The sequence below is a fragment of the Prionailurus bengalensis genome, chromosome A1 (genome assembly GCF_016509475.1).
Source record: "Prionailurus bengalensis isolate Pbe53 chromosome A1, Fcat_Pben_1.1_paternal_pri, whole genome shotgun sequence".
NCBI lineage: Eukaryota > Metazoa > Chordata > Mammalia > Carnivora > Felidae > Prionailurus > Prionailurus bengalensis.
This window is the reverse complement of record NC_057343.1, coordinates 193,610,199-193,634,936: the sequence shown is the minus strand read 5'-3', so window position 1 is coordinate 193,634,936 and position 24,738 is coordinate 193,610,199. Positions and strand designations below refer to the sequence as shown.

The 24,738-nt window shown below is 40.4% G+C and overlaps 1 protein-coding gene across 1 annotated transcript in view; it reads right to left on the bottom strand.

Annotated features, from left to right (window-relative positions):
- Positions 1 to 494: 494 nt before the first annotated feature.
- GEMIN5 (gem nuclear organelle associated protein 5) overlaps positions 495 to 24,738 on the bottom strand; it is a 42,052-nt gene continuing 17,808 nt past the window's right edge. The window contains exons 14-28 of the mRNA XM_043597551.1: positions 22,130 to 22,269; positions 21,071 to 21,242; positions 18,596 to 18,823; positions 17,456 to 17,569; positions 16,875 to 16,997; positions 15,485 to 15,580; positions 14,935 to 15,072; positions 13,812 to 13,959; positions 10,328 to 10,447; positions 9,690 to 9,900; positions 7,933 to 8,181; positions 6,000 to 6,162; positions 4,762 to 5,266; positions 3,157 to 3,253; positions 495 to 2,577 (exon numbers count right to left, since the gene is read on the bottom strand). Coding sequence (XP_043453486.1) covers positions 2,410 to 2,577; positions 3,157 to 3,253; positions 4,762 to 5,266; positions 6,000 to 6,162; positions 7,933 to 8,181; positions 9,690 to 9,900; positions 10,328 to 10,447; positions 13,812 to 13,959; positions 14,935 to 15,072; positions 15,485 to 15,580; positions 16,875 to 16,997; positions 17,456 to 17,569; positions 18,596 to 18,823; positions 21,071 to 21,242; positions 22,130 to 22,269 — 2,672 coding nt within the window. The 3' untranslated portion in view covers positions 495 to 2,409. The remainder of the gene's footprint in view (positions 2,578 to 3,156; positions 3,254 to 4,761; positions 5,267 to 5,999; positions 6,163 to 7,932; positions 8,182 to 9,689; positions 9,901 to 10,327; positions 10,448 to 13,811; positions 13,960 to 14,934; positions 15,073 to 15,484; positions 15,581 to 16,874; positions 16,998 to 17,455; positions 17,570 to 18,595; positions 18,824 to 21,070; positions 21,243 to 22,129; positions 22,270 to 24,738) is intronic.

Genomic DNA, 24,738 nt, shown 5'->3' with positions numbered 1-24,738 from the left:
TTCTCTTTCAAGTTCTTTGGCATGCTGGTGACTGAGCCCTGCATAGGTGTCCTAAATTTAGATTCAAATGGGGAATTTTATCTTTGCCACACTTGAGGACAGATGTACATGTCAGGAGAAGTATTGAGATGAAGGGTTGAGGAACTCTGTGTCGAGTGGGGAGTCTGGTCACTGCATGGGAGGGATGAGAATTTATTAAGGTGTTCTTAAAAGGCACAAGTCTAGGAGAATTGGCAAAAACTTCACCTTGTATACAGATATGTGAGTACATTTAGGGTTTTGTGAGTGGTTATCCTAGAAAGGGATGGTCCTGTAGAGCAACCAAGAGAATGCTAATTACGGGTGAATTCAAGCCCCTCTGTATAAACTGCCAAATGTTCTTAAATTTGTGGTTCTGCTAATGCAATAAGGTTGACTACCAACAACAAGCTTAATTGTTAGCTTGTCCTGATATGCATGAGCTCAGTTTAGAGTCAGATTTTAAGTCCAAGCTATTAATGAGTATTCTAATTTCTCAATTTATTCAGTCTGCAAGTTTCTATTGTGCACCTACTAGATAACAGACACTGTAAATAGGTGCTGGGAAAATAGCACATGGAAGACATAATCTCTACCAATCTCATTGGAGCTTACAATCTGCATTGCCCAAGTACATAATTCACAAAAATACAGTGTGAGCTGTAAAGTACAGCACGCTGATGTCTTTTAGATTGAGGTTCAGGGACAGTCATTAGAGAAAGGACATTTAAGCTGAGATCTAAGAGATGGCTAAGAATGGACCAGGCAGAGGAACAACATGAAAAAGCTACTGAGACAATATGAGAACTTGGTGGATTCCAGCAGCCTAAGAGACCAGTGCGTGTGGAATCTAGAAGCAAGGATATGAGTGTAAGAACAGGAGTCCAAGAGGTAAAGGCTGGGATCAGGCAGGGCCTTTTAAGCCCTGCAAGATGATTTTTTTTTCCAGTAACAATGGGAAACTACTGCAATAATTTTTTATCAGGGAATTGTCAAGATCTGATTTATAATTCAGTCACTGATACCATACCAAGAAGATTCTTCATCCCCAGTAACAGTGCATCTTCTTCTCAAAGTTCAAGTAACTGTATAAAGAACTATGAGCATCTAAATTCTATGGTATTTGCTTTTGGGTTTAGCATTTTTAAATTCTAAAGCTAGGTCGAATTCAAACAAAACCCCTGGTCAGTCAGATCTGTGTCTTAAACTTTTCTTCCTAGAGTTCCTGTGAATGAATTTTATTCTTGCTGTCCACAATAATGCCAGCCATAGGAAACTAAAAAATAAACTGGACATTCAAGCAGAAAAGCTTTCATAATGAATCCCCAAAGAAAACAGTTACATTATTGGGCAAGAGTGCTCCCTCCCAACCCTACCCCAGACTGATGTTTATATCCCAGCAACTGGGCTATTACAGAAACATCTGTTCCTGACATTGTTCAACTATTTAACCAAAGAGAAGAACAGACCTCAAGAGAATGCTCAATAATGGGCGGGGGGAAGAACAAGGATTTATAATTAAATAGTATATAGGATCCCATTATGCTGGAGTCCAATAATCCAAAAGCTACATACACAAAATTATGCATTTTTCTTCAAAGAGCATCTGTGGTTCTAATTCTCAAAGGGTCTATGATCGAAAAAAGATTAAGAACCACTGAAATAGCAATTTCTTCCTGAGCTACTGTGATCACCATTCATAATTTCTTATAAAACTGAAGGGATAAGACACATCTGAGTTTTAGTTATTTGTTCTTCTAAAGCTTTAGTAAATGATGTGTTCAAGTAAGCAATTACATGAAACAAAACCAAATTTTTGATCTAAAGTTCAGATGGAGGGTAGAGTCAACATGATGGGTAAAGACCTATTTCACATTCAAAGTTCAGTCTTTGAAAGAATAGAAGGGAAGAACCCAAGTTAACAAAAACAGTAAAAAAAACCAAACAACAAAAAACAAGCCAAGTCATAAAAGATATCAATTCTATCTCCAACAAGAATGGCACATTTACCACCAGGCAAAGTATTTATAAAGGTAGTTTGTGTTTAAGAACGTAACACTTTGGGTGATTAAAAAGTTTCTCCTCTTTGGGTGAAACCTGCATAAGGCTTTAGAGATGACCAACAATGAGTCATACTGCAGGTGTTAGTTCTGAATACCTACTTCTGGCTTTTCATGATCTTTTCCTCCAGTAGGAAACCACAATTGAGTCCAAAGTCCCGATTCCACTATGTCTAGGGGTAGAGTTAATTCAAACTTGACCCTCATTTGTATTATTTGGATCACTGCAAAAACATCTAGGGATCAAAGAGAATGTCTGGCGCGGTGTCACGGTGGTGAAGGGTGTTGTACGTTGGAATTTGGCACAGTTTCCTTAAAGGTCCTTGAAAATTCACGTGCAGAAGGCCTGGCAGTATCTTCTGTAAACTTTAGTGTTGCCATATTTCTGAAGGAGCTCTTGGGCCTGCTGCTGCATGTCCTGGGTTACGCTGCCAGGACACTGGGCCCCGATGTGAAGCAGAATGAGACAGCACTCCAGCACATCTGGGAAGGGCCAGATCTGAAAGGGGACACAAGGATGAACAAGGAAGCATTTGGAGGACTCACAAATACCTGTACAGAAGGCACCAGCAACTCAAAGTCTCATCTAGTGACACTACTCAGGCACGGCTGAACTGAGGAAGGCTCTTCCTCAGTAACTCTAAGGGTAGATGATACTCAAAACTGGGAGGGCTCAGACTGGGGTATCCTTCTCAAATGACAGAATCATCTTCTAGAGCCCTACTCAATTCATTCAAAACATGACTCTCCTCTAATACCAGGGCCACATTCAAATATACCTATCCATCTGTAAGCTATCAAATACATGGTACCAATTTTAATTTTATTTTACTTCCCAGATGCAAAATGTGTTCCATTTCTCTGAAGACCGAGGTATAAAATTGCTTGTGTCGCCAATAATCCTATTCTCACAAAACATTTTAGTTAACCCAAGACAACGGGATCCTAAATTTTTAAGCATATACAAATGTGTAGCAATTTTATAAATGGAACACAAAATTAGATGACCTTAAAGAATTTGCTCCAGTCAGTGGATAATATAAACAATAATGTTTTATTAAATGAACTGATATCTTACCTTAACACTCTCAGGAAATTTAGCTATTCTCTCATTTGCCTCCGTAAGACTTTTGGTTAATTCAGGCAGAGAAAGTAGCTGATTTTTTTCTTCTTTACTGGTAACAATAAAAAAAAATTACAAGTCATGTGCCTTGCCCCACAAAACTTTTAACTGTTACCCTATAAATAAAATTCTTTTGTTATCTCTTTCATCTTTAATACAAAGGTCAAGAGGAGGGAATTTAATGTGATGTGATACGAAGTTTTCAAAGTGAAATATCATTCCTCACCATTTGCCAAATCCCCACTTCTTAGATACATAGCTCTAATGAAAAGTTAGGCCCTTCAGGGGATTTGATCTGCAGCTAAGTGCACAAAGCCTGGATTTCTCTGGGGGATGGTTAGACACAGCTCAGGCTCCTAACTGTTGGTATATGGATGCATATGCTTCTGGAAAGAGTGTCTGAATCTTCTCAAAGGAGTCCTGTGATCCAAAGGTTAAGAGCTGCTGAGTTAGAAAGATTTTTAGTGTTTTTCTTGTTACTAAAACCTAGTAACTGCCTAGAGTGTGATAGCTTACTGGAGAAGTGACTCAAAACTCCAACTCAAGATTTCAATGGGACTATTTTTACAGCAATAAATATATAAGGGCTTCAAAACATTTTAGTTTTTTTTTTTTTTTTTCAGTTAGTAATAATAGCTATCAGTTTATTGATGGTACTAGTCACAACGTTTTATTTACGCCCTATGCTGGGGAGAAATAATCTAGGTAAAAGGCCCTCAGCATAATGACCAATCAATAATTGTTAATCACTGCAAATGCCCATAGCAGAAGACCCTGTAATATATGCAAATGAGCTCTACAGTGATTGCGGATCGGCTCCTGTCCTCCACCTGGCCCCTATGTTCAGTGGAAGTGATTAGGATGTTACATTCTGATCATTTGGGATTTTCTCAATTCAGTGTGCAGTTCTGTACACTACTCTTTTTGTGTATTTTCTGGGATATCATAGAATAATCGAAAAACCGTGGTTTTCATTAATGATACAATAATGCACTTCCATTTTACTTGGTTAATTTTTTGGGGGGAGGGGAATCTATTCATCGCCTAGAGATAAGATTTTATTGTCCTATTGTTATTTTTTACTGAGTTTTTTTTTTTTTAAGTTTTTTATTTTTATTTGAGAGAGAGAGAGAGAGTGCAAGCAAGAGAAGGGCAGAGAGAGAATTCCAAGCAGGTCCCATGCTCAGTACAGAGCCCAACGCCGGGGCTCAATCCCACAATGGGATCGTGACCTGAGCTGAAATCCAGAGTTGGACGCTGAACCTACTGAGCACCAGGTGTCCCTATCCTATTATTAACACTATTTGTGATTTCATTTAATTCCCCAAACAAGCAAGGTAGGAGTAGGTACTCCCAGTTGTATATATGGGAACAAATGCTCAGAAACATTAAGAATCTTGCCTGAGCTCAGTCAGCAGAGCCGGATTAGAACCCCATGTCAGACTCCAAAGCCTGTGCATTCTACATGATGGTGCCAGCAAGTGACCTGATCAAGCTCATCACATACTGATTTTTATCTGAGAAGCCAACATGGTATTTCCAATTCCACCTTATACTTACCACTGGTTCTGAGGACTAGAGAGGGGCTGTTCTGCTACCTGCTCAGATTCATTCTTATCAGGACCATTCGTTGTGGATTTACAGACTTGACTCTTCTGGTGTTGGCGGATCATTTCTGCCAAGGTCTCTTGTACTTCAGCAACGGTTCTCTGTGAGTTTTGGAGACTGGCGTGTTTTTCTGAAAAGAGCTCTTTACAAGTGATCAGCATTTGCTCACTTTCTTCTGTGAGGCTCAAGTCTAATTCTGGAGGCCCGCTTGGCTTTGGCTGAGAAATATTAGGGTCTGTTTCTTCAGGGCTGGCACTGTCTATCTGCTGGCTTTGCTCCACAGAAGTTGTCCTTCCGTGAGCAGCTCTTACCCAGACACTGGATTTAGGGCAAGGCTTGGAGAGAGACCACCAGAATTCATACAGACGTCCATAAATAAAAAAGGCCTCCAAACTTTTGAAAGCTGGTGTGGTAGGGGACTGATGTTCACCCAGTTTGTCTCTTAGGTGGTCACAGCCTAGAAGAAGAGAAGGATTTAGGGTTGTGCATTTCTGTTTCTGCTAGATACACATTCCTCTTCCCGTTACGTTTCCTATCACCCAAGGGGCAGAGCTCAAGAACAAGTGATCAGAGCTAAACATCTCCTGACCTAGGACAGCGTTCTTGTTGCTGTAGTCTGCGAGTCAATCAAAGCATTACAGAAAAAGTATTCCATCTTCCTATGAAAGCTCTGGGGTATGATCTCACTATGTCTCTGAAAAATCAGTGATTTAGTTTAGTGACTAAGTATGCAGTTCAAAGAATGTCCCTTCTGTTGTGCTTCTCCATTCTTTTTTTTTTTTTTTTAAGTCTATTTATTTATTTAATGTAATCTCTACACCCAATGTGGGGCTTGAACTCACGACCCTGAGATCAAGAGCTGCATGCTCTTCCAACTGAGCCAGCCAGGCGCCCCATGTGCTTCTCCATTCTTAACTAACTTCTGAGCACATTGCTATTTCTCTTAAACCATGGAGAAAAATTTGTAGAAGGCAGCAAGGTAGGTAAGGTAGGTAGGGCCAGGTAAAGGAAAACAGCTTAGCCGTTCTGGCCCCCTCTTAGAAGCCTGGGTAAGAGAATTCAAACTTGGTGCTAAATGACACAACTGGCCAGCCTCTTTCAATAATATTTGTACTCCTGGTGCTACACCATCGGTGGTGTTTACATCATCCATTAGTAGGCATGCTCCGGCAAAGGTTGGGGTCATTTACCCTCAGGAAGAAAGGCTGAGTGCACTTCCTGCATGATGGTGAAGTTTCCGGAGTCGTAGCTCCGGACCACAGCCCGAAGCAGGGCTTCCACAGCCGCGTCCCAGGAGGCCACCTGCTGGCTTAGCACTGCCAACGTCAGATCATGGCAAATATGAAGCAGAAGCTGGAGGGAAGAGCCAGAGTTTCAGTTAAACATTCTTGCACAGCAAGCACTGGGATGATACAGAAATATTCCTACTGACTGCACTTGGAAGGAAGGACACAGTGCAAGTTTAAGAAAGGTCCTCCTGTCTCCATCACCCATTTTTGCTTCCCTATCTGAGAAACTTCCATATCTAGTTGCACAGCAACATACCTTGTCTGGTGTTAAAGTCTGTTCATGCTAAAAAAAAAATGCTGTGACATTTACATTTAATTAAAACAAAAAGTGAGTTTCAGAACTAAAAGCTGTAATTAAACCAACCAACCCGGAGTACAATTAAGAAAATTGTACAAGAAAATGTATCAGTTTTAAGTGAGCCATTTGATGAATTTTGATAAATACATGTATCTCTATAGATACACATGCTACAATCACCACCACGATCAAGACAGAACATTTTCGTCACTGCAGAATATTCCCATGTGGCCCTTTGCAGACATTCCTCTCTCCCCACCCCCTGCAACCCCTCACCTGGTTTTTGTCACTATAAATTTTGTCTTTTCTAGAATTCAGATAAATGGAACCACAGCGTGTAGTCTTTTGTGTCTTGGTTCTTTCACTTACCATAATGCTTTCCAGATTTACCAGTATGATTTGTATATCACTAGCTTGTTCCTTTGTATTGCTGCACGTATAGTATTCCACTGTCTGGATAGGCTAGTTTGCACATCCATTCAGCAGCTGATGGATGTCTGGGTTGTTCTAGCTTTTGGCTGCTGTCCGCTAAGCTGCAACGAACAGCTGTGTACAAGGCTGTATTTCTTTTAGTGAAATATCTGGGCAGTGGGATTGCTGGGTCACTGGGCACGTCTATATTTAACTTAATAGGAAACTGCCAAACTGTTTCCCAAGGTGCTATATTATCATTCGAGGAAGTCTCATTCCTCAAAAATAAATGAGCCTTCCCCCATTTTCTTTTAAAAAAAATTTTTTTTTTTCAACGTTTATTTATTTTTGGGACAGAGAGAGACAAAGCATGAACGGGGGAGGGACAGAGAGAGAGGGAGACACAGAATTGGAAACAGGCTCCAGGCTCCGAGCCATCAGCCCAGAGCCTGACGCGGGGCTCGAACTCACGGACCGCGAGATCGTGACCTGGCTGAAGTCGGCCGCTTAACCGACTGTGCCACCCAGGCGCCCCAAGCCTTCCCCCATTTTCAAAAGAAAAAGCAGATAAATTGACATACATTTATAGGATGGGTATAGCTGCTATAATGAATCAACTTTATCTCTCTGCATCAATACAGATAGATTTTACAAACTGGTCACTGAAGTGAGGCAAAAAATAATACTATGAGTGACCTAGGGGCTGACTTTGGTAAGCTAGGAAAGGAGAATGGGACCAAAGGAAGGTCCGGGACACCAGGGACTTCAAACTTACTTTATTTCTTTTACTAAAAACTAGAAGAATATATGCAAAACAAAACCAAAAAAACTCTATGAAGCAAAATGACAAATCACGTGAACTCTGGTAATTCCTGGTTGATGAGTACTATATTTTTCTCTGTGCTTTTGTGTAGGTTTAGGCTTTTTTTTTTTTTTTTTTTAAAGAGAATACTGATCTAAGACTAACTTCAAAGCTAAAGGGCCTTAATTAGTCTTGAAGGGATCTTTCCAGGTTGCCTGTGCCTGCCTTAGTCTTTTCTGAAATGCAAACTGGCATTCAATTGGTTTCCTTATTATACTAGACGTGGATTAAGGAAGGCTTACTGCAGAGTGCAGACAGGGTACCTGTTTGGAGGGAGTGTTATTTGTAGCAGATGGGTACTTGATAGTTTGCAGCTGCTGTAATGCTGCCTGGTACTGCTCTGGGGTCTCCAGGCTGAAGGTGCTCTTCCATACTGCAGTCACCCTCTCCACGAAGGGCCCTTCAGTGCCTGCAGCCCACACATTGTAGGAAGAACCTTTGCCCTCCGAAAGCTGCCTTTCCTCCAGGCGCTTGGACAGGAGCTCAAGAAGGCAGAACACCAGTCTCTGACCCTGAAACCCAACAACAAGGACAGGAACTGTTAGGCAATGGAAGTGCCTGATTATCTCAAGAGCTCTTCTCAGTTTCTCTGTGTTTCCCATCGCACCTGCAGCAACCAGACCCTTTAGGGGGCTGCCTCTGGCCAGTGTGAGTCATTGAGTGAGGGGGCGGGGGGTAAAGAGGTGATCTAATAGACATTTTTCCAGATGCCTTTGCAGGAATCCTGGAGGTAGCCTGGAGCCCAAGCAAATAGTTTTATGACACAGAATCCCAACTACAGCCCTGTCCACTGCAGTGTAGACCACATACAGGACAGTCACCTAAGACTTATGACCCAGTTTGAGAAAAGACAGCCTGGGCTCATCCAGTTCTTTCCCCCTGTCCAAACTTTACATTAAGGGATACAGAAGCAAAGTGCAATGGGCAGAAGGTGCTAGAGCAGATAAGCTGTGCAGATATGACAGCTGCGGCAGGTGTCGGGCGCCATGTCCCAGCAGGCTTCAGAGGAGTCAGCAAGTATCTTTCTTTTTGCTAAGACCTTCAATTGCCATGAGGTTCACGTATACCCTTGTAACAGTATTTTCTCAGTTCGGCTTGGCAAAATATTAGCCCAAATAGCCTGACAATGACCAGAACAGCATTCTGCATAAACGTAAAGGTTTTCTTGCTTTCATAAGGATGCTTTTTAAAAGAAAAAAGAAATGCTTAAATAACCATTCTGGAATTTTTTTTTTGCTATGGATAAATTAAAATCTCTTTAGATTTGGTCATTTTATAAGTAACACACCAAGTGACACTGTCTTTGAGGGCATATTACTTTTGCTAGGAAGTAGCTTTCCTAGAAAGCTACTATTTTTCTTGGGTTTCAATATTTAGGTAGGAACTGTCTTTAGGTCCAGTTACTCTATTAGGGAGAGGGGAGCTTATAAAGTTCATGTTAGTATCTGAGCAGTAAAGCTGTCTAAAATGTTTATGTGTTTTAGAAAATGAGAGTGCTGATGCTTTTAAAGTAATCTCAGTTTGATGCGTCAAATAAAACAGTGGTGAGTTACTCATAGTTAACCAGAAAGGGATAAACAGACATTTAACAAAATGTTGATTTCGCCACACTTCGTTATGGCTTATAGTTAAAGAGTGATGCTATGGCGGAGCACCTTGATTTCTGTTGGAAATCCTCCCCTTCCTCTCCCTCTTCAAAGAAGACCTGATGACACCAATAAAGAAACACCAGACTGTTAGCTCAGGGCTATGCTGACTAAAATTGACTCATGTATGTTGTACACAAATTGATAAGGAAGGAGAATAATATGAATGACTACATTATCTCTTACTCTGAATATGGCAGTGGACAAGCCATGGTACTTCCATGGGATAGTATGGCCAGGGCTTGCTGGACACTTCTAAGGGTACCTGCCAAACTGGTACAGCTGTGCAACTAGGTTATTCATTTGGAATTTGACTAGAAAAGGACTTGTGGCCTTTCCCTCTTAAATACCTGGAGATACAAGAACAGACTGACCTTTAGACTTTCATGTAGCTTTAGCGCTTCCTGGGCTCCCACCCAGTTCCTGGCCAAAAGCAGCTCTTGGGCACATCTGAGAGCCAGGGAAGAGGACAACTCATTCTCTCCTACAATTGAAGCCAGTTCTGCAGCTGTTTTAAGTGATGCTGCGTCTCCCTTCTTGGATAAAACTTTGGCTGCATCATAAGCAGAAGCAGCCCCTAAATAGCTGAAATACAAACAAAAACCCAAAAGTGTCATCAACAGATCTCCTATACCCTCTTCCATCTCAACATAGAGAATGAGTGGCAGCATCCTACAGGGTAAGGACATACATTTGCTGAACTGAACCCAAATAGAGTTTTTATTCTCTCCCAGTTTCCTTATTTGATAGTAAAGACATTACTAGAGAAAGGTGGAATTTCTGAGTCTGCTACTGAGGTTCCTTCAGTAGTTATGGTGATTTATATAAGGGAGGTGATTTATATAAAGGATTCATCCAAGGACGATGAATCTTATGAAGCTAGGTTTAATACACATATGGCTTTTTGTTTTCTAGTCACTTTACCTCCCCCTCTAAACTTACTACTCTCGTCCTGCTCCTCTGCATCACAGCTCTTTGATGTTTGGGTACATGCCTGTTCCCTCCAGCTTACCATTTGGCAGCCACGGCATAATGGCCGTCTTTTTCCAGGATGGCTCCCCAGGTGAGGTACAGGTCCTTCAGGATCGGGTCTTCTGGGCGCAGTCGGGCCTTGGCAACTGCAATAGCTTCCCTAGAGGCCAGAACAGATAAAAAGCCAATTTGAAAAGGCTGGAAGATAGGATAAACTGTCCTTCTTGTGTTGTTTATACTGTTCCAACTTCCTGTACAAAACCATTTTCCTGCACTATGTGGGAAGTTAAATTTTTTTTTTTTACATTTATTTATTTTTGAGAGTCAGAGAGAGACAGCGTGAGCAGGGGAGGGGCAGAGAGAGAGGGAGACACAGAAGCTGAAGCAGGCTCCAGGCTCCGAGCTCAGCACAGAGCCCAACGCGGGGCTTGAAACCATGAACCGTGAGATCATGACCTGACCAGCCGAAGCCGGACGCTCAATCGACTGAGCCACCCAGGCACCCCACGTGGGAAGTTAAAACCACATGCTGAGTTCAATTCTTCACCTGGGTCAGCAGTTCTTAACATGTGGTCTGTGGATTCCTGGGGATCCCCAAGTCTGTCACTTGACAACCAACAGTATTTTTGCCAATGATAAATTTTGAGCTTTCAAGTGAAAACGAGAATTTTAGAAAATCTATGCCTGCCACTGTGGGCTAGATAGCTTCCCAAATGCTAAAGACTTTTCTGAAGAGACTGATGGTGATATTTAAGAATGTGAATGTTTCTGGATATTTTATAATGAAATGTGTTAACATCTGGAGTATCTGTATAATTCAGTGAGCTAATATTTTCAACTGACCTACAACTTCTGAGTTGTAGCCAACATAAAGTTGTAGCTAGAATAAAAGTATTTTAGATTAAGGTGATCTGTGCAGAGCAATGTTTAAGAAGTATTTTGAGACATCAACTTACCAGACTTACCCTCCTGCCACTAAACTAGACAAAATATGTATGAAACAACTGTTTTCAGACATTGGATCCAGGCAGCTCAGGATTGTTATCCCCGAGAGAAGGGAACCTCCTAGTAGCCATTTTCCTATAGAGAGCCCAGCAGAGCCCCAGCAGTCTTACTGAGTGGAGGAGAGACAAAATAATTGGAATATGAGGGGCAGGATAATAGGAAGGAAGAAGCTATCCAGGGGAAGCCCTACAGAACTCTGTTTGGGGATCTCATGAGTCTTTGGCTAAACACAAAGCCATGCATGTGTAGGACATTCCTTAAGGCTGGATAAAGAACAATCAGGGAATTATAAGCTGAATAATTCCCAGAGTTCACTCAGGGCATAGGGGACTTCGGTGTTTTGACCAGCCAGACATTTGAGTTCTGATTTGTTGAACACACAGGCATTCAATAAAGACACCAGAAGGTAGAAGGACAAACTAATTCTAGAATATAGATTTCTCTGGGTGGCTCGGTCAGTTAGGTGTCCGACTCTTGATTTTGGCTCGGGTCATGATTTCACGGTTCGTGAGTTCAAGCCCCACGTTGGGTTCTACGCTGACAGTGAGGAGCCTGCTTGGGATTCTCTCTCTCTTTGCCTCTCCTGCGCACTCTCTCTCAAAATAAATAAACTTAAAAAAAAAAAAAAAGATTTCTCTAAACCTGTTCTAAGAAACCTTAAAAACGAGCCATGAAAAGATCAAGCTGTTCTATTAGCAACTTCAGTGCTCACTAAAACAGAGGTCAACACCCTTCAGAGGAAGACAAACCAAAACAGGAAAAAGACAAAGTCTCACCAAAGCCATCACATCAAATGGCTGAAAATCAGTGATGGAGAAAGTTCTAAAAACAGTGAGAAAAAAATGACAGTTCCTATATAACAAAGATGGGAATAGATGCAGTCAAGTCAAGAACAATGTAAGAGTAAACAGTCATCTCTGAAGCCCTGAAAGACAAAAACTGCCAATCTAGAATTCTACCCCCAGAGAAAGATCCTTTAAAATGAAGGCAAAATTCGGGGGCGCCTGGGTGGCTCAGTCAGTTAAGCGTCTGACTTCAGCTCAGGTCACAATCTCGCGGTCTGTGAGTTCGAGCCCCGCGTCGGGCTCTGGGCTGATGGCTCAGAGCCTGGAGCCTGCTTCCGATTCTGTGTCCCCCTCTCTCTCTGCCCCTCCCCCATTCATGTTCTGTCTCTCTCTGTCTCAAAAATAAATAAACGTTAAAAAAAAAATTAAAAAAAAAAAATAAAATGAAGGCAAAATTAAAGACTTTTATAGACAAACAAAAACTGATGGAATTGGTCACCAGAAGAATCACACTACAAAAAAAATGAAATTCTTGTTCAGGTGAAGAAGGAATTGATAGCAGTTGAACGTTGGACCTACGTAAGAGAATGAAAAATGCTAGAAATAAGTATGTGGGCAGATATAAAAAAAGTTTTAAAGTTAAAAAGTTATTTAAAAAGATGACAGGTTAAAGCAAAAATTCTAACACTGTAATGTGGGGCTATAACATGTCAAATATATGGCAAGTAAGTAGCAGAAAGGACAGGAGGGAAGGAAAGAAATAAGTTTTATATAAGATGTAGGACAATATTAGTTGAAAGTAAACTGTGAAAATTAAAAACGCTAATCATGGGGCGCCTGGGTGGGTCAGTCGGTTAAATGCCTGATTCTTGGTTTCAGATCAGGTCATGATCTCATGGTTTGTGGGTCTGAGCCCCACGTTGGGCTCTGTGCTGATGGTGTGGAGCCTGCTTGGGATTCTCTCTCCCTCTCTCTCAATATAAATAAACTTAAAAATTAAAAAAACATGCTAATCATCATCAACCCTAAAGCAACCATAAAATAGAGTATAGCTAATAAGCCAGGATTGGAGATAAGAAAATATTCAAGTAATCCAAAAGAAAGCAAAATAGCAAGATGGTAAATTTTAATTGCACCAATATTTATATTTAATGTAAATGGCCTAACCATTCCAATTAAAAGACAGAAACCATCAGAATGGATAAAAAAAAACCCTGTATGCTGTTTATAAGAAATATTTTACTCCTTTTGTTTGTCATTACTTACAAATGTATTATAGTGAAAGTGTAGTAACTTGGAGAGGAAGGATTCAAACCAATCTCAGCAGAATGGTTGCTTCTTAGAGAAAGGATGAGGACAGAACTGGAGAAAGGCAATTCAGTCAAATCTGGAGTGTTATACTTAAAAAACAACAACAGTCGGGGACATGGGGAGCTTTTGGGGTGGCTGACAAGATCCCATCTCTTTTGTATTACACGGTTTCTCTATGTTTGCAACTTTAGGGATAAAGAAATTCTGAAAAAGATCAGTGGCAAATACTGATTGAAGTTAACGCTTGTTAAGTATGGGTAGTGGGTACACTGGTGTTTGTTAGGCTAGTGTGCATGTATTTCTGTACGTCTGCAATGTTTAATTACAACCAAGATTTCTGCTGGTTATCATTAAGTGGCACCGGTCAGCAGATTAATTCCACACTGTGCCCAACTGGTGGTTCAACTGTAGGGTCCTACAAACCTGTAGAAGTGGTTTGACCTGAGCAGCTCTACAGCTTCATATACTTTGTGGATAGAAAGGAGGTGAGAGGCAGCCTTAACGTACTGATCTTGAAAACACAGCTGTTTGGCAAAAGCTTCCACGGCCCACAGCCACACATGGTAGCCAGCTAAAAAAAAAAAAAAAAAAATGACGGTTGAATAAGCAGCAGCAGGGGTAAGGAAAAAAAGAATCTACATTTGGAATGAAAACACCTTGGTTCTAGTCACTGCACTAAGTAGAGCATTTAGATACTCTGAATTCAGTTATCATTACAGATTATCTGCTTCATTTACTCGCCCTATATCCATGTTTTGAAACATAAATTTTTTCTCTTTGATTAGCTAACACATAAAAAATAATGCAAAATTCAAAAGGTACAAGAGAATATGGAAGTCAGGGCAGTGATTAGCCTTGTTGGGGTGTGTGGAGACTGAATGAACAGGAGCATGAGTGAAGCTTCCTAGGTACTTTCTGGCAGTGTTATACTTCCTGATATGGTGCTGGTTACAAGGGTGTATTCAGTTTGTGCCATCATAACCTGTGTACTTCTTTTTTTTTTTTTTTAAAGTATACTTGAATAAAGTTAAAAAACTGGGCATGGCATAATTTACCTTGTTATTCTGGTGTCCTCCCACCCAAACTCATCCAAATTCCTTTGCCTAGAGACAACCATTATTTCTAGTTTCTTTTGAAACCTTTTTGAAATACTATGTGAAGACAAATATAAATGACAGAGTAGTAAATATTGTCATGTATCAACATCTTGAGTCTTCTCCCTACTACGCTTTTGGAGCTTCATTCCATACTAGAATGCAAAGAGCTGCCTAATTTTTCCCAAGAGATTCTACCGTAGAGGTATGAGATTTAGCCAGTCTCTTACTGATGGACAGAGAGGTTCCTGTGGTCTTTTGCTATGACAAACACTGCTGTAATGACAGTGCCTGTATACTTGTCATTTTGCACGTGTGAGTACAGTTAATTTCCAACACCTAGAATTGCGGAGTTAAAGTTTTTAGACATGGCCAAATTGTCCTGCAAGAGAGTGTCCATCTTTAGTGGACTTATCTTCAAGGTGACAGCCCTTTTGTCAAGAAGAACATACCAACTGGTGCCATAGCCACAAGACTGTCTGTCAGCTCCCCCCTTTCCGCTGCCGTCTGAAGAACACCTTTTAGATCTCCTTTCCAAAGCATGAGCTGGTGAAATAACTCAGGGTGGCCATTCTCCAAGTGACCCTTTCCTGTTTGGAGGAGACATAATGTTGGGAAGATGTTTCAGAAACCTGTCTGCACAGACTTTAAGAGAAGGAAAGTCAGGATGAAAAGAGGGGAACAAGTTCCTGTAATATGTTGTTGGTGGCTGATGGGTGAGTCATCTCTCAGAGTGTTCATAATGTGGTTTAAAGCCCACTCAGTCCCTTGTCCACCCACTCATTTTCACTTACACTCAGAGTGAACACTGTATGTTTAGGGTCCTATGAGAGATGCAAGGGGTATATGGGAATATGCAGATTGGGGAACTCAAAACCTAGTTAGTTGAAATGTAAAACCAACCAGTATGATGCCACAGGATGGCAGCCATAAAACAGGTGTGTACAAAGTATTAGGGAAGCATGGAGACAGACTGGGTTATGTTGACTGGACTTGCCTCACCTTCAACCTCAATCATTCTGTACAGGGCAGTCCTGTCTGTGAAAAGTCCCAGGTGAAATCTTTCCTCAAGATCAGCAGACACGTCCTCATTTAGCTCTGCGAATTCAAAAAGACAAGAAAATGAGGTTACTGTTTTCTGTCCAATTACTTCCAAATGTGTGTCCAGACGACCCATTTCAGACAGTGAAGAGAAGTCCTGTGCCCTTGTTTACCCTAACAGAGACCCCTCCTGGTTACAAGGGTAGCAAAACATGAAAACACTGTGTTAAAGCTCAGCCTTGGCAAAATCCAGTGAGACAATTTAGTCTGCAGTTTGCTCAAATAAAGATGGGGAAGGGGTGAAAGAGGATGTAAAAAGCTAGCCCCAGGGGCACCTGGGTGGCTCGATTTGAGTGTCTGACTCTTAATTTCTGCTCAGGTAGTGGTCTCACGGTTGTGAGATTGAGCCCCTCGCTGGGCTCCGTGCTGAGTGTGGAACCTACTTGGGATTCTCTCTCTCCCTATTTCTCTGCCCCTCCTCTGCCTCAAAAAAAAAAAAAAAAAAAAGGCCAACCTCAAATCCCAACAAGAAATGTCCTTAACATTTACTAGGACCCACCACAAAGGGATTCAATAATCATTCTGGTTTTTAAAAAGTCAACTGAGTAACTTTCCAGTAAAGTTAATAATGTAAAGCTATATGATAAAGTGTGTAAGTTACAGGAAGTCAAGATAAAGTCCCCAAAAGAGGCTTATGTATGTAAGAAGAGCATAAAATATTTTTGGAGAGAGACAAAAACTGTTAACAGTGTGGTCTTGAGGGGAAATGTGAGGATTGGGTATCGGGGTGGGATGGGGATTTACATTCTTTTTGAAGCTCTGAATTTCATTTTATCATGTGTGTCTATTTTCAACATGTAAAATTCAAAAAAATATAGCTGTTCAAATATCAAAATAATGGGCCTTAAATGAGAGCTTTGCAAAAGTAAAATAAAAAAAACTTTCTATAACAAAAACTTCCACCAAATCCAAAAAAGGAACTGCCATATTATGGGTATATTTCCAACAAGGAAATACTTTTTTTTCTAATTGAAGATACTGTTTTCCTGGGGGAAAAGTAGTTGAAGGAGTTGATTCATGCTGAGGTATTTAAGCCATCATACCAATTCTGGCACATAGATGGTTGGTGACAACTGGATTTAGAACAATAAGCCAGAGCACTACATTGCAAAGGCACAGGGGAGCCTGGCGGTGGGGCCGTGGGGGGGATGGAAGGTTGGAAAAGAATTTAGAAATATAAACAACTCTAGACATTTGTGTGCTCATTCATTCAACAAATATACAAGCAAGCGCCTCTTATGTGCTAGTTCCCAGAAGACTATGGATGGGCCAAGGGAGTGTATTTTTGTACCTTTGGAGTGTTTTGCCGTTGCTAATACCAGACAGTCCTGATGAAGCTCCTCTTTAGACCTGTGGTCCAGGCTGGTAGTCAGTGGAAGCATGGAACGAGCTTTTCGCTTCTTGGTTATGGATTCTGAAATGTAATAAAAATATAGATGGTCTAATAAGAGCTGATCAGAATCACAAACGGGATGGCCATTGTGCGATTGTAACCTACTGGAGGGATAATGCCGGTCATCAGAAAATTTGCTACTTATGAAGAAGCTTTCAGGTTAAGTTAGCTGGAGGCAGTGTGTACAACACACACAACACGCCCCTGTGAACCCCTGTGAAGCATTATCAACAGTTGCAAAATGACACTTCCTCATGAAAACGTTAAGGAAATGTTTAAAATTGTTTAAGTGTTAAAAATGTTTAAAAGCATGACCCAAAATTGAAATAATCAAAACACAAACATTTAAAACCCAAGAAACAAACAAAAATCCTAATAACCAACCAACAACAATAAAAACCAAACATTTTTGACTGTTTTCAGTTGCATGTAATATTTGAGGATGCTTTAACAAAATACTTTAACCATTAGACACCAACCTGACTTCTCTTTAGGTGGCTCCTTTTTCAGTATTGTGACTTTGTTATTAACAGTGATTTTTGACTTTTCAAGACCTATGGAAACCGGAGTGCAGGTAACTGGTTCTCTAGAAGCTGTATCATAGGAGATAAAGAAAAAGTTTGGAGGAGAACAATATAGAGTCTAGTTCTTTTTAATGATTAAGAACTAAACCAGGCTTAATATTATTTATATATTCCATAACATGAGATAAAATACTTTCAAAAGGAAACATGGGTAGTCTCCCTTTTCCCACCTCACAAAATGTCTAAGTCTTAGAACTCTGACTGATTGATCTCAGGAGAAATTGTAAGTTTCCAGCTGCCACAACTTTATACCATAGGCCCAGGAATTCTGAAACCTTGCTCAGATGACAGAAGACTTGTTACATAATTAGGTAACAAAGTATTAAGTGTATATATTTAATTACACAAACAAGGAACAACTTTACTAATAGAAATTATTAAGGGTATGTGATATGGAGTCACAGTCCTGAGCACACACAACCATGAACTTAAAAAAAAAGCCCAGCTGGGGAAAAAAAAAAAAAACAAAACAACCCAGCGGCTGGTCTACAGGGGTAAAGAACATTTTGTACAACCATTTTGTGATATAAAGGCGTTCTGATGAGACTAAAAAAATAAATCCATTAAGCCTTTAGCTCTTTATTTTCCTAACCTTTTCCCAGGGTGGCGGTAGCTTCTAGGTCAGATGCTGGTAAGGGGCAGTGGTTTCTTTCAATAACTGTGGCTAGATGTGATACTGTGAAAACTTTTCCCATGTCAGTTTCTATGAGTAAACTGCCCTGGTTTCACTTTGCCCCACAGTCTTATCCTGCCCAAGGTGCTAAGAAGTTTTTTCTAAAGACCTTCACTATTTCGATCCCAGTCTTCCACCAGATCCACTTTACCACTTCAAAGGGGTTTAGAGGCTTAAGATAACCTTTTAAGAAATGAATGGAGTTTCTAATGGCACCAAAGATACAGTTTAAGTTACAGAGATGGGACAATACATAGGTCAGAGACAGAGAAATTTCAAACTGAGTAAGGACCTGGCTTAGTTTCCTGGTCATGACTATCAAGTGTTAGAGAGTCCACGAAACACAGGATTTGGCCACATACCCACTGAGATGATGCTACTGGGTAGCTCTGGCTCCCGGGCTTCCTCCTCACCCTCCTGGTCCGACAGACCGTTCTCAACAGGTCCCGAGCTCTCCCTGATACTCTCGTCTTCATTCCCGTCATACACATCCTGCTTTACAGGAGCTCTCGAGGTGGGCTTTTTCTTCTTTTTGGGCTTTGGCTTAGGTTGAGAGAGCCTTTTTTTCTCTAATTCAATACTTTTCTTACCTAGAGGTATCGCGATTAAGACAAAAGGTAAAGTACAGATTCTTGGTTAAAAGCACTCTAGGAGACAATCTCTAAAACGTCCTCACTCTTTTTTTTGATAGTATTCTCACCACTTCTCTTCCTTCCCCATGAATTTTTAGAGTTAGAGTATCAAAAAGTTAACCATACCAAACCCTTTTAGGATTTCATTAAACCATGAATATGATGCCCAATTATCCTTGAATACTTATAGTGTGTATCCTACACACAGGGACATTCTCCTATATTACCACAACACAACCAAGAAAATCAGGAAATTAACATCGATGCATTACTACTGTCTACTCCACAGACTGTATTCAAGTTCTGCCAGTTGTACCAAGAATGTCTTTTATGGCAAAAGGAATCAATCCAGGATTACATGATGAACTTGCTTGTTACATCTCTCTAGTTTCCTTCAGTCTGGAGGAGGCTCGTTTTCCTGTTAATTTGCATGACTTGAAACTTTTAAGATTACAGGGCTGTTATTTTGTTGATTTCCCCCACCGCCTGATGTCTGCTATGATTAAATTTAGGTTTTACATTTGGGGTTGGAATACACAGAAGTGATGCTGTCAATGTAACACAGTGGGTAGCACATAGTTTCCACTTGTCTCATTATTTGTTTACTTCCATCACTAGATTAAGGGGGCAGGTTTCTCCCTGAAAACTTATTTTCCCTTTGTAATTAATAAGTTTGCGTCCACTAGTTTTACTATGTTTCTTGACAAAAAACTGTTACTATGATGGCTGAATGGTAACTTTCTAATTCCATCATTCATTCTACATTCATTAGTTGGCATTCTGTAAAGAGCTTTTGTTTCCCCGTTTATTTAGACCTTCGTTCCCCACCCCCCCAATAGGGACTCATGGATTCCTATTTTTTTTTAATTTTTAAGTTCATTTGTTTATTTTTAGACAGCAACAATGAGCAGGGGAGGAGCAGAGAGAGAGGGAGAGATTCCTAAGCAGGCTCTGCGTGATCAGTGCAGAGCCCGACGCGGCACTCAAACGTGACCTGAGCCTAAATCAAGAGTCAGATGCTTAACCGACTGAGACAGGCAGGTGCCCCCTAGTTAGTTTTAATCCATTACTATTTATTTATTTTTTAAGTTTTAAAGCATTTATCCCTTGCTTTTTAAGTCGTCTTTATTGAGGTATAGTTTAACACAATATGCCCACTTTTTAATACTTCGATGAGTTTTGACAGATGTATAGTCATGTAACTCACCACTGCGAATAAAATATTTCCATTATCTCATTTCCTCATGCCTCTTTGCAGTAAGATGCACCCCCTTCCTGAGTCCCAGGCAGTCACTCATCTGCTGTCACTATAGTTTTGCCTTTTTAGAATTTCATATTGTAGATACTTGAGTTTCTGACTGTACATTAGAATTACATAGCATGCATTCTTTTGTGCCTGGCATCTTTTGTTCAGTGGAACATTTTTTTGGGATTCACACATTTTGCTATGTTTATCAGTAGTTACTGATAACTACTGTACTGATAGTACAGTACTGATAATTCCACTGTAGGGATATACCAGTGTATTTACTGTGCCAATTGACATGTGGGTTGTTTCCAGTTTGTGTTCATTACAGATAAAGCTACCATGAGCATTTTTTTTTTTTGTTTTGTTTTTTTTACAAATCATCATGTGGATAGATCATTTCATTTATTTAGGCACATTTTTAGTTGTTTAATATATAACTGGTATCAGTTAATCTTTGCTAGCCAGGGAGTTCTTCTGTTCATTATTTTCAAGTTCAGACTGTCTCAGATTTGGTTAGTGGGAGCCCCTGCAAGCTGGCTTCTTTGTCCTCTTGACAGATCTCAGTTCTTTGGACATTTCCTTCCTTTGTGGCATTGGATGATGTGCCAGGCCCATCTTGTATTTTTCCTGCCTCAACCTGGAATTAGCCATTTCTCCAAGAAGCCCTGGTTAGTCTCTCTTAACAGAGAATGCTATCTAGAAACCAAGATGTGGGCATAGGTCTACTCGACACTATTTGGATGTTGTCCTTAGGCCCCTCATGGCTGCCTTCCTTGATTAGGAAAGCAACCCGTGCCATGCTGTTGCTGCCACCTTAGAGAGCAATCCTGAATCTCCAGTGACCATTACAGAGCCCTACATGAATGTCCTCTTTGCTTGAGCCTGATCAACTTAGTTACTGAGGTAGGGAGAAAGGGAAGTAGGCAAGCATTTATGGGCTCCCAGTTCTGACTGACCTTGAGGAGGCCGAGAATGTTCTTGCATGGGAGTGAGCCATTTGTACACACAGAAGTCATCTGCCCCTGAGTAGATGCAGTCTGGATCCAGTGGGGACCATGCCACACAAAGCAGTCGACCTCGATGTCCTCGGAAGTTGCACAGAGGCTCTTCTCTGAGAGTATCCCACACCTAAAACCAAAAGCCACATGACAGCATAGATAATTTTTGGTTATTCTATTGCTTTGGGGAGCAGGTATAAATTTAAAAAGATTTAAACAAATCTGTGTACTCTTGTTTACTCTTATGACTTATTATTTCCTCTTAGGTGTTCAAATTTCAGAAATGGTATTTCCTGTGTCATGAGAATTCTAATTCAGAACTCACAGCTGCATGTGTAGTCCATGCTTACAGTTCTAATTTTTTGCAGGTGATTCTTCTGCCCCATTTCTTGGCAAATGATCAATTTCCTTACTGTTTCTTGAATTACTCCAGTCTCCATTTCACAGAGGGCAGCCCTTCATGGCTTCTTGGTTTGTGCAGATAACTCAATTACAACTCAACAGAGACTGACATTCATCACAGAGATTATTAGCTCTCTAGTTACTAATGTCTATTCTGGTTCTGATATCTGAAAGTCCTATCTCATAGCTCAGGCTTGGCATCTCACTTTTATTTCTTCCAACCTGAAGATTTCTGACTTACAATTTATTATTAAAAAAATTGTTCATGATTTATAGCCATTTGTGTTTAAGACAGGAACAGGTACTTCTCACATCAATTTAGCCCATCTTATGACAGTAAGAATGAAATCTTAAAAGATACTAGAATTTAGCTAGTTCCCTATCAATACTTTCCCTTTCATCTAAGTAAAAAAAAAAAAAAAACCCAAACCCCCCAAAAAACAATCTTAGCCTGCCAAAGTCCCGGATATGTGGGATGTTTTCTAGAGCTCAGAATATCCCTTTCTGTACAAGATAATGGTGAGGAAAAGAATGTACACAACTGGGGGAAAAGAGGAAAGAGTTCAAATTAGAGTATGTGGTGAGGAACCCACAGAATCAAGGACACAATAGTACCTGAGCTGTACCATCGTAGGAAGCAGATACCAGCCTTCCATCATGATGTGGGCTCCATGCCACACTGGTAATCTTGGCTGTGTGCCCTGACAGGGTCCGGTAGGGCTCTGTAATGGTCACTGGAGATTCAGGATTGCTCTCTAAGAGACAAGGGAAAGATGACATTTCTACCAACAGCCAACAACAAAAAGACCCAGAGGAAGGTATTATTGTGGAGAGTCAAATTTGCCATATGCTTTCTAGATGACTTTCAGCAGGCAATGTTATTTATTGGTTAAGACTGTGGGCATGTCCACAGTGCTTGGCATATGGGTTTACTGCATTGTTAGCTGTCATTTTGTCTTTTCAAAAGCCACCAAAGTGAAAATAATACCTTTTGCATATGGTACCAAGGAGGATGTATCATCACTTTTATGGTAGCTAAAGATATATAATCTGAATCTATAAGAAAAACACCAGATTAAGGGGGCATCTACAAAATAATAGGGCAATATTCTTCAAAGATTAAAAACAAAATGGCTGTAGGGCTCCTGGGTAGTCCAGTCATTTAAGCATCTGACTCTTGATTTTGGCTCAGGTCATGATCTCTCAGCTCCTGAGACCAAGCCTCATGTTGGACTTTGTGCCTGGGTGGCTCGATTGAGCATCCGATTCTTAATTTTGACTCAGGTCGTGGTCTCATGGTCATGAGGTTGAGCCCCTCATTGGGCTCCATGCTGAGTGTGGAGCCTGCTTGGGATTCTCCTTGTCCTCTCTCTCTCTGCCCCTCCCTTGCTCACGCATGTGCTATCTCAAAAATAAATACAGTTTAAAAATGAAAAAGGGCTGAGAAACTATTCTAGATATAAAGGATATTATTGGATCAATCAACAAAACTAGAATATGGATGATAGATTAAACCATTGTATATTGTTAAATTAACTCAAGTTGATAGTGGAATTGTGGATTGTAAGGGAATATCCTTATTCTTAGAAAATACACAAATATTAAGGGACATGGAGAGAATGACGCATTCAACACAAAAGGTTTGGGAAAAGTACATACACAGACACATAGAGAACCAAGCAGCAATTATCCCTTTCAGCCAGAACTGCCATTTTCTAATAATTTGCCACAAGGACCAACACAAAGGGAAAGAGGAGAGGTACTCGCTGTATGTTCCCTATGCCTTTTAGAAAACTTGGAGTTGTTCCTTTGGCCACATACATGTTAATCTACAAGAAAAGTGATACTGTGGACATCAAGGGAATAGGCACTGTTCAAAAAGGAATGCCACACAAATTTTACCATGGCAAAACTGGAAGAGCCTATGGTGTTACCCAGCATGCTTTTGGCATTATTGTAAACAAACAAGGACAAGATTCTTGCCAAGAGAACTAATGTGTGTATTGAGCATATAAAGCACTCAAAGAGCCAAGATAGCTTCCTGAAGCAGTGAAGGAAAATGATCAGAAAAAGAAAGAAGCCAAGGAGAAAGGTACTTGGGTTCAACTGAAGCACCAGCCTGCCCCACCCAGAGAAGCACACTCTGTGAGGACCAGCGGAAAGGAGTCTGAGTTGCTGGAACCCATTCCATATGAATTCATGGCATGGTAAATATAAAAAAAAAATAAAAGACCTTAAGGCTGTAAAAATGCTTCCCTTAACTGAGTAGGAGTGTGGGGTCCTCTCCCTGAAAGAAATATTTAAAGCAAAAAACAAAACAAAACAAAACAAAACAAAACAAAACAAAACAAAATGAAACAAAACAAAAACAAAAACCAAGCAAATATGACAAAATGTTAATAGCTGTTGAACGTTTGAACAAGAGTATGAGAGTTCCCAGTCTGAAAGGGATATTGATTCTGGCCAACTTTTTTTCTTGTTCTATTATTCAGTAGATAAAAAATAAAAAACAAGCTAAGATATGAGTGTTAAAGTAGACAAAGATCTGCATTGCTCTGAGGAATTAAGTCAATGCCCTCAGCCGAAGTGGATACTTAACTTGGCATCCCGATAATAATGATAAAGACCAGGATAAGCTTTCTAACATATCATGCTCATTAGTTACACACTGTCTACTACTTATTGTTAGGAAAATCTGTCTATACTTTAATAGTTTTCCATTTGCTTTTAACTTGAGAGAACCACTGCTAGAATCATTTTTTGTTGTTACAGATAAGGATTCTCAGAAAACTACTGGAAATTCTAGAGAAAATGAAAATGTCAACTGTTTTCACTATTTTCACAGCACATACTTGGCACTACTCTTCAAACAGCACAGTGTCAGATTATAATTTCTTCATATTAGGAAAGAAGTAATTGCACTTCTTTTGTATTAAAAAAAAGGGCTCTTCTAACCACCTATTATGGTTTTTGTGGGTGCTGAGAAAGGTCAAAGACTCCTTAAGGAATAAGTCATGGAAATGTGAAAAAGATCAACCTGCTAGGCAGGAATAGTACTTACCAGAACACATAGGTTCTACAATCAGGCTTGAATCTAGGCTCCCCTCCACACTAGCTATGGGACTTTAGGAAGTTAAGCTAACTTCACTGGGCCTCAATTTAAACATCAGGAAAATGTGGCTAACACAGTCTACCTCACAGGACCACGAGAATTAGATATGGTC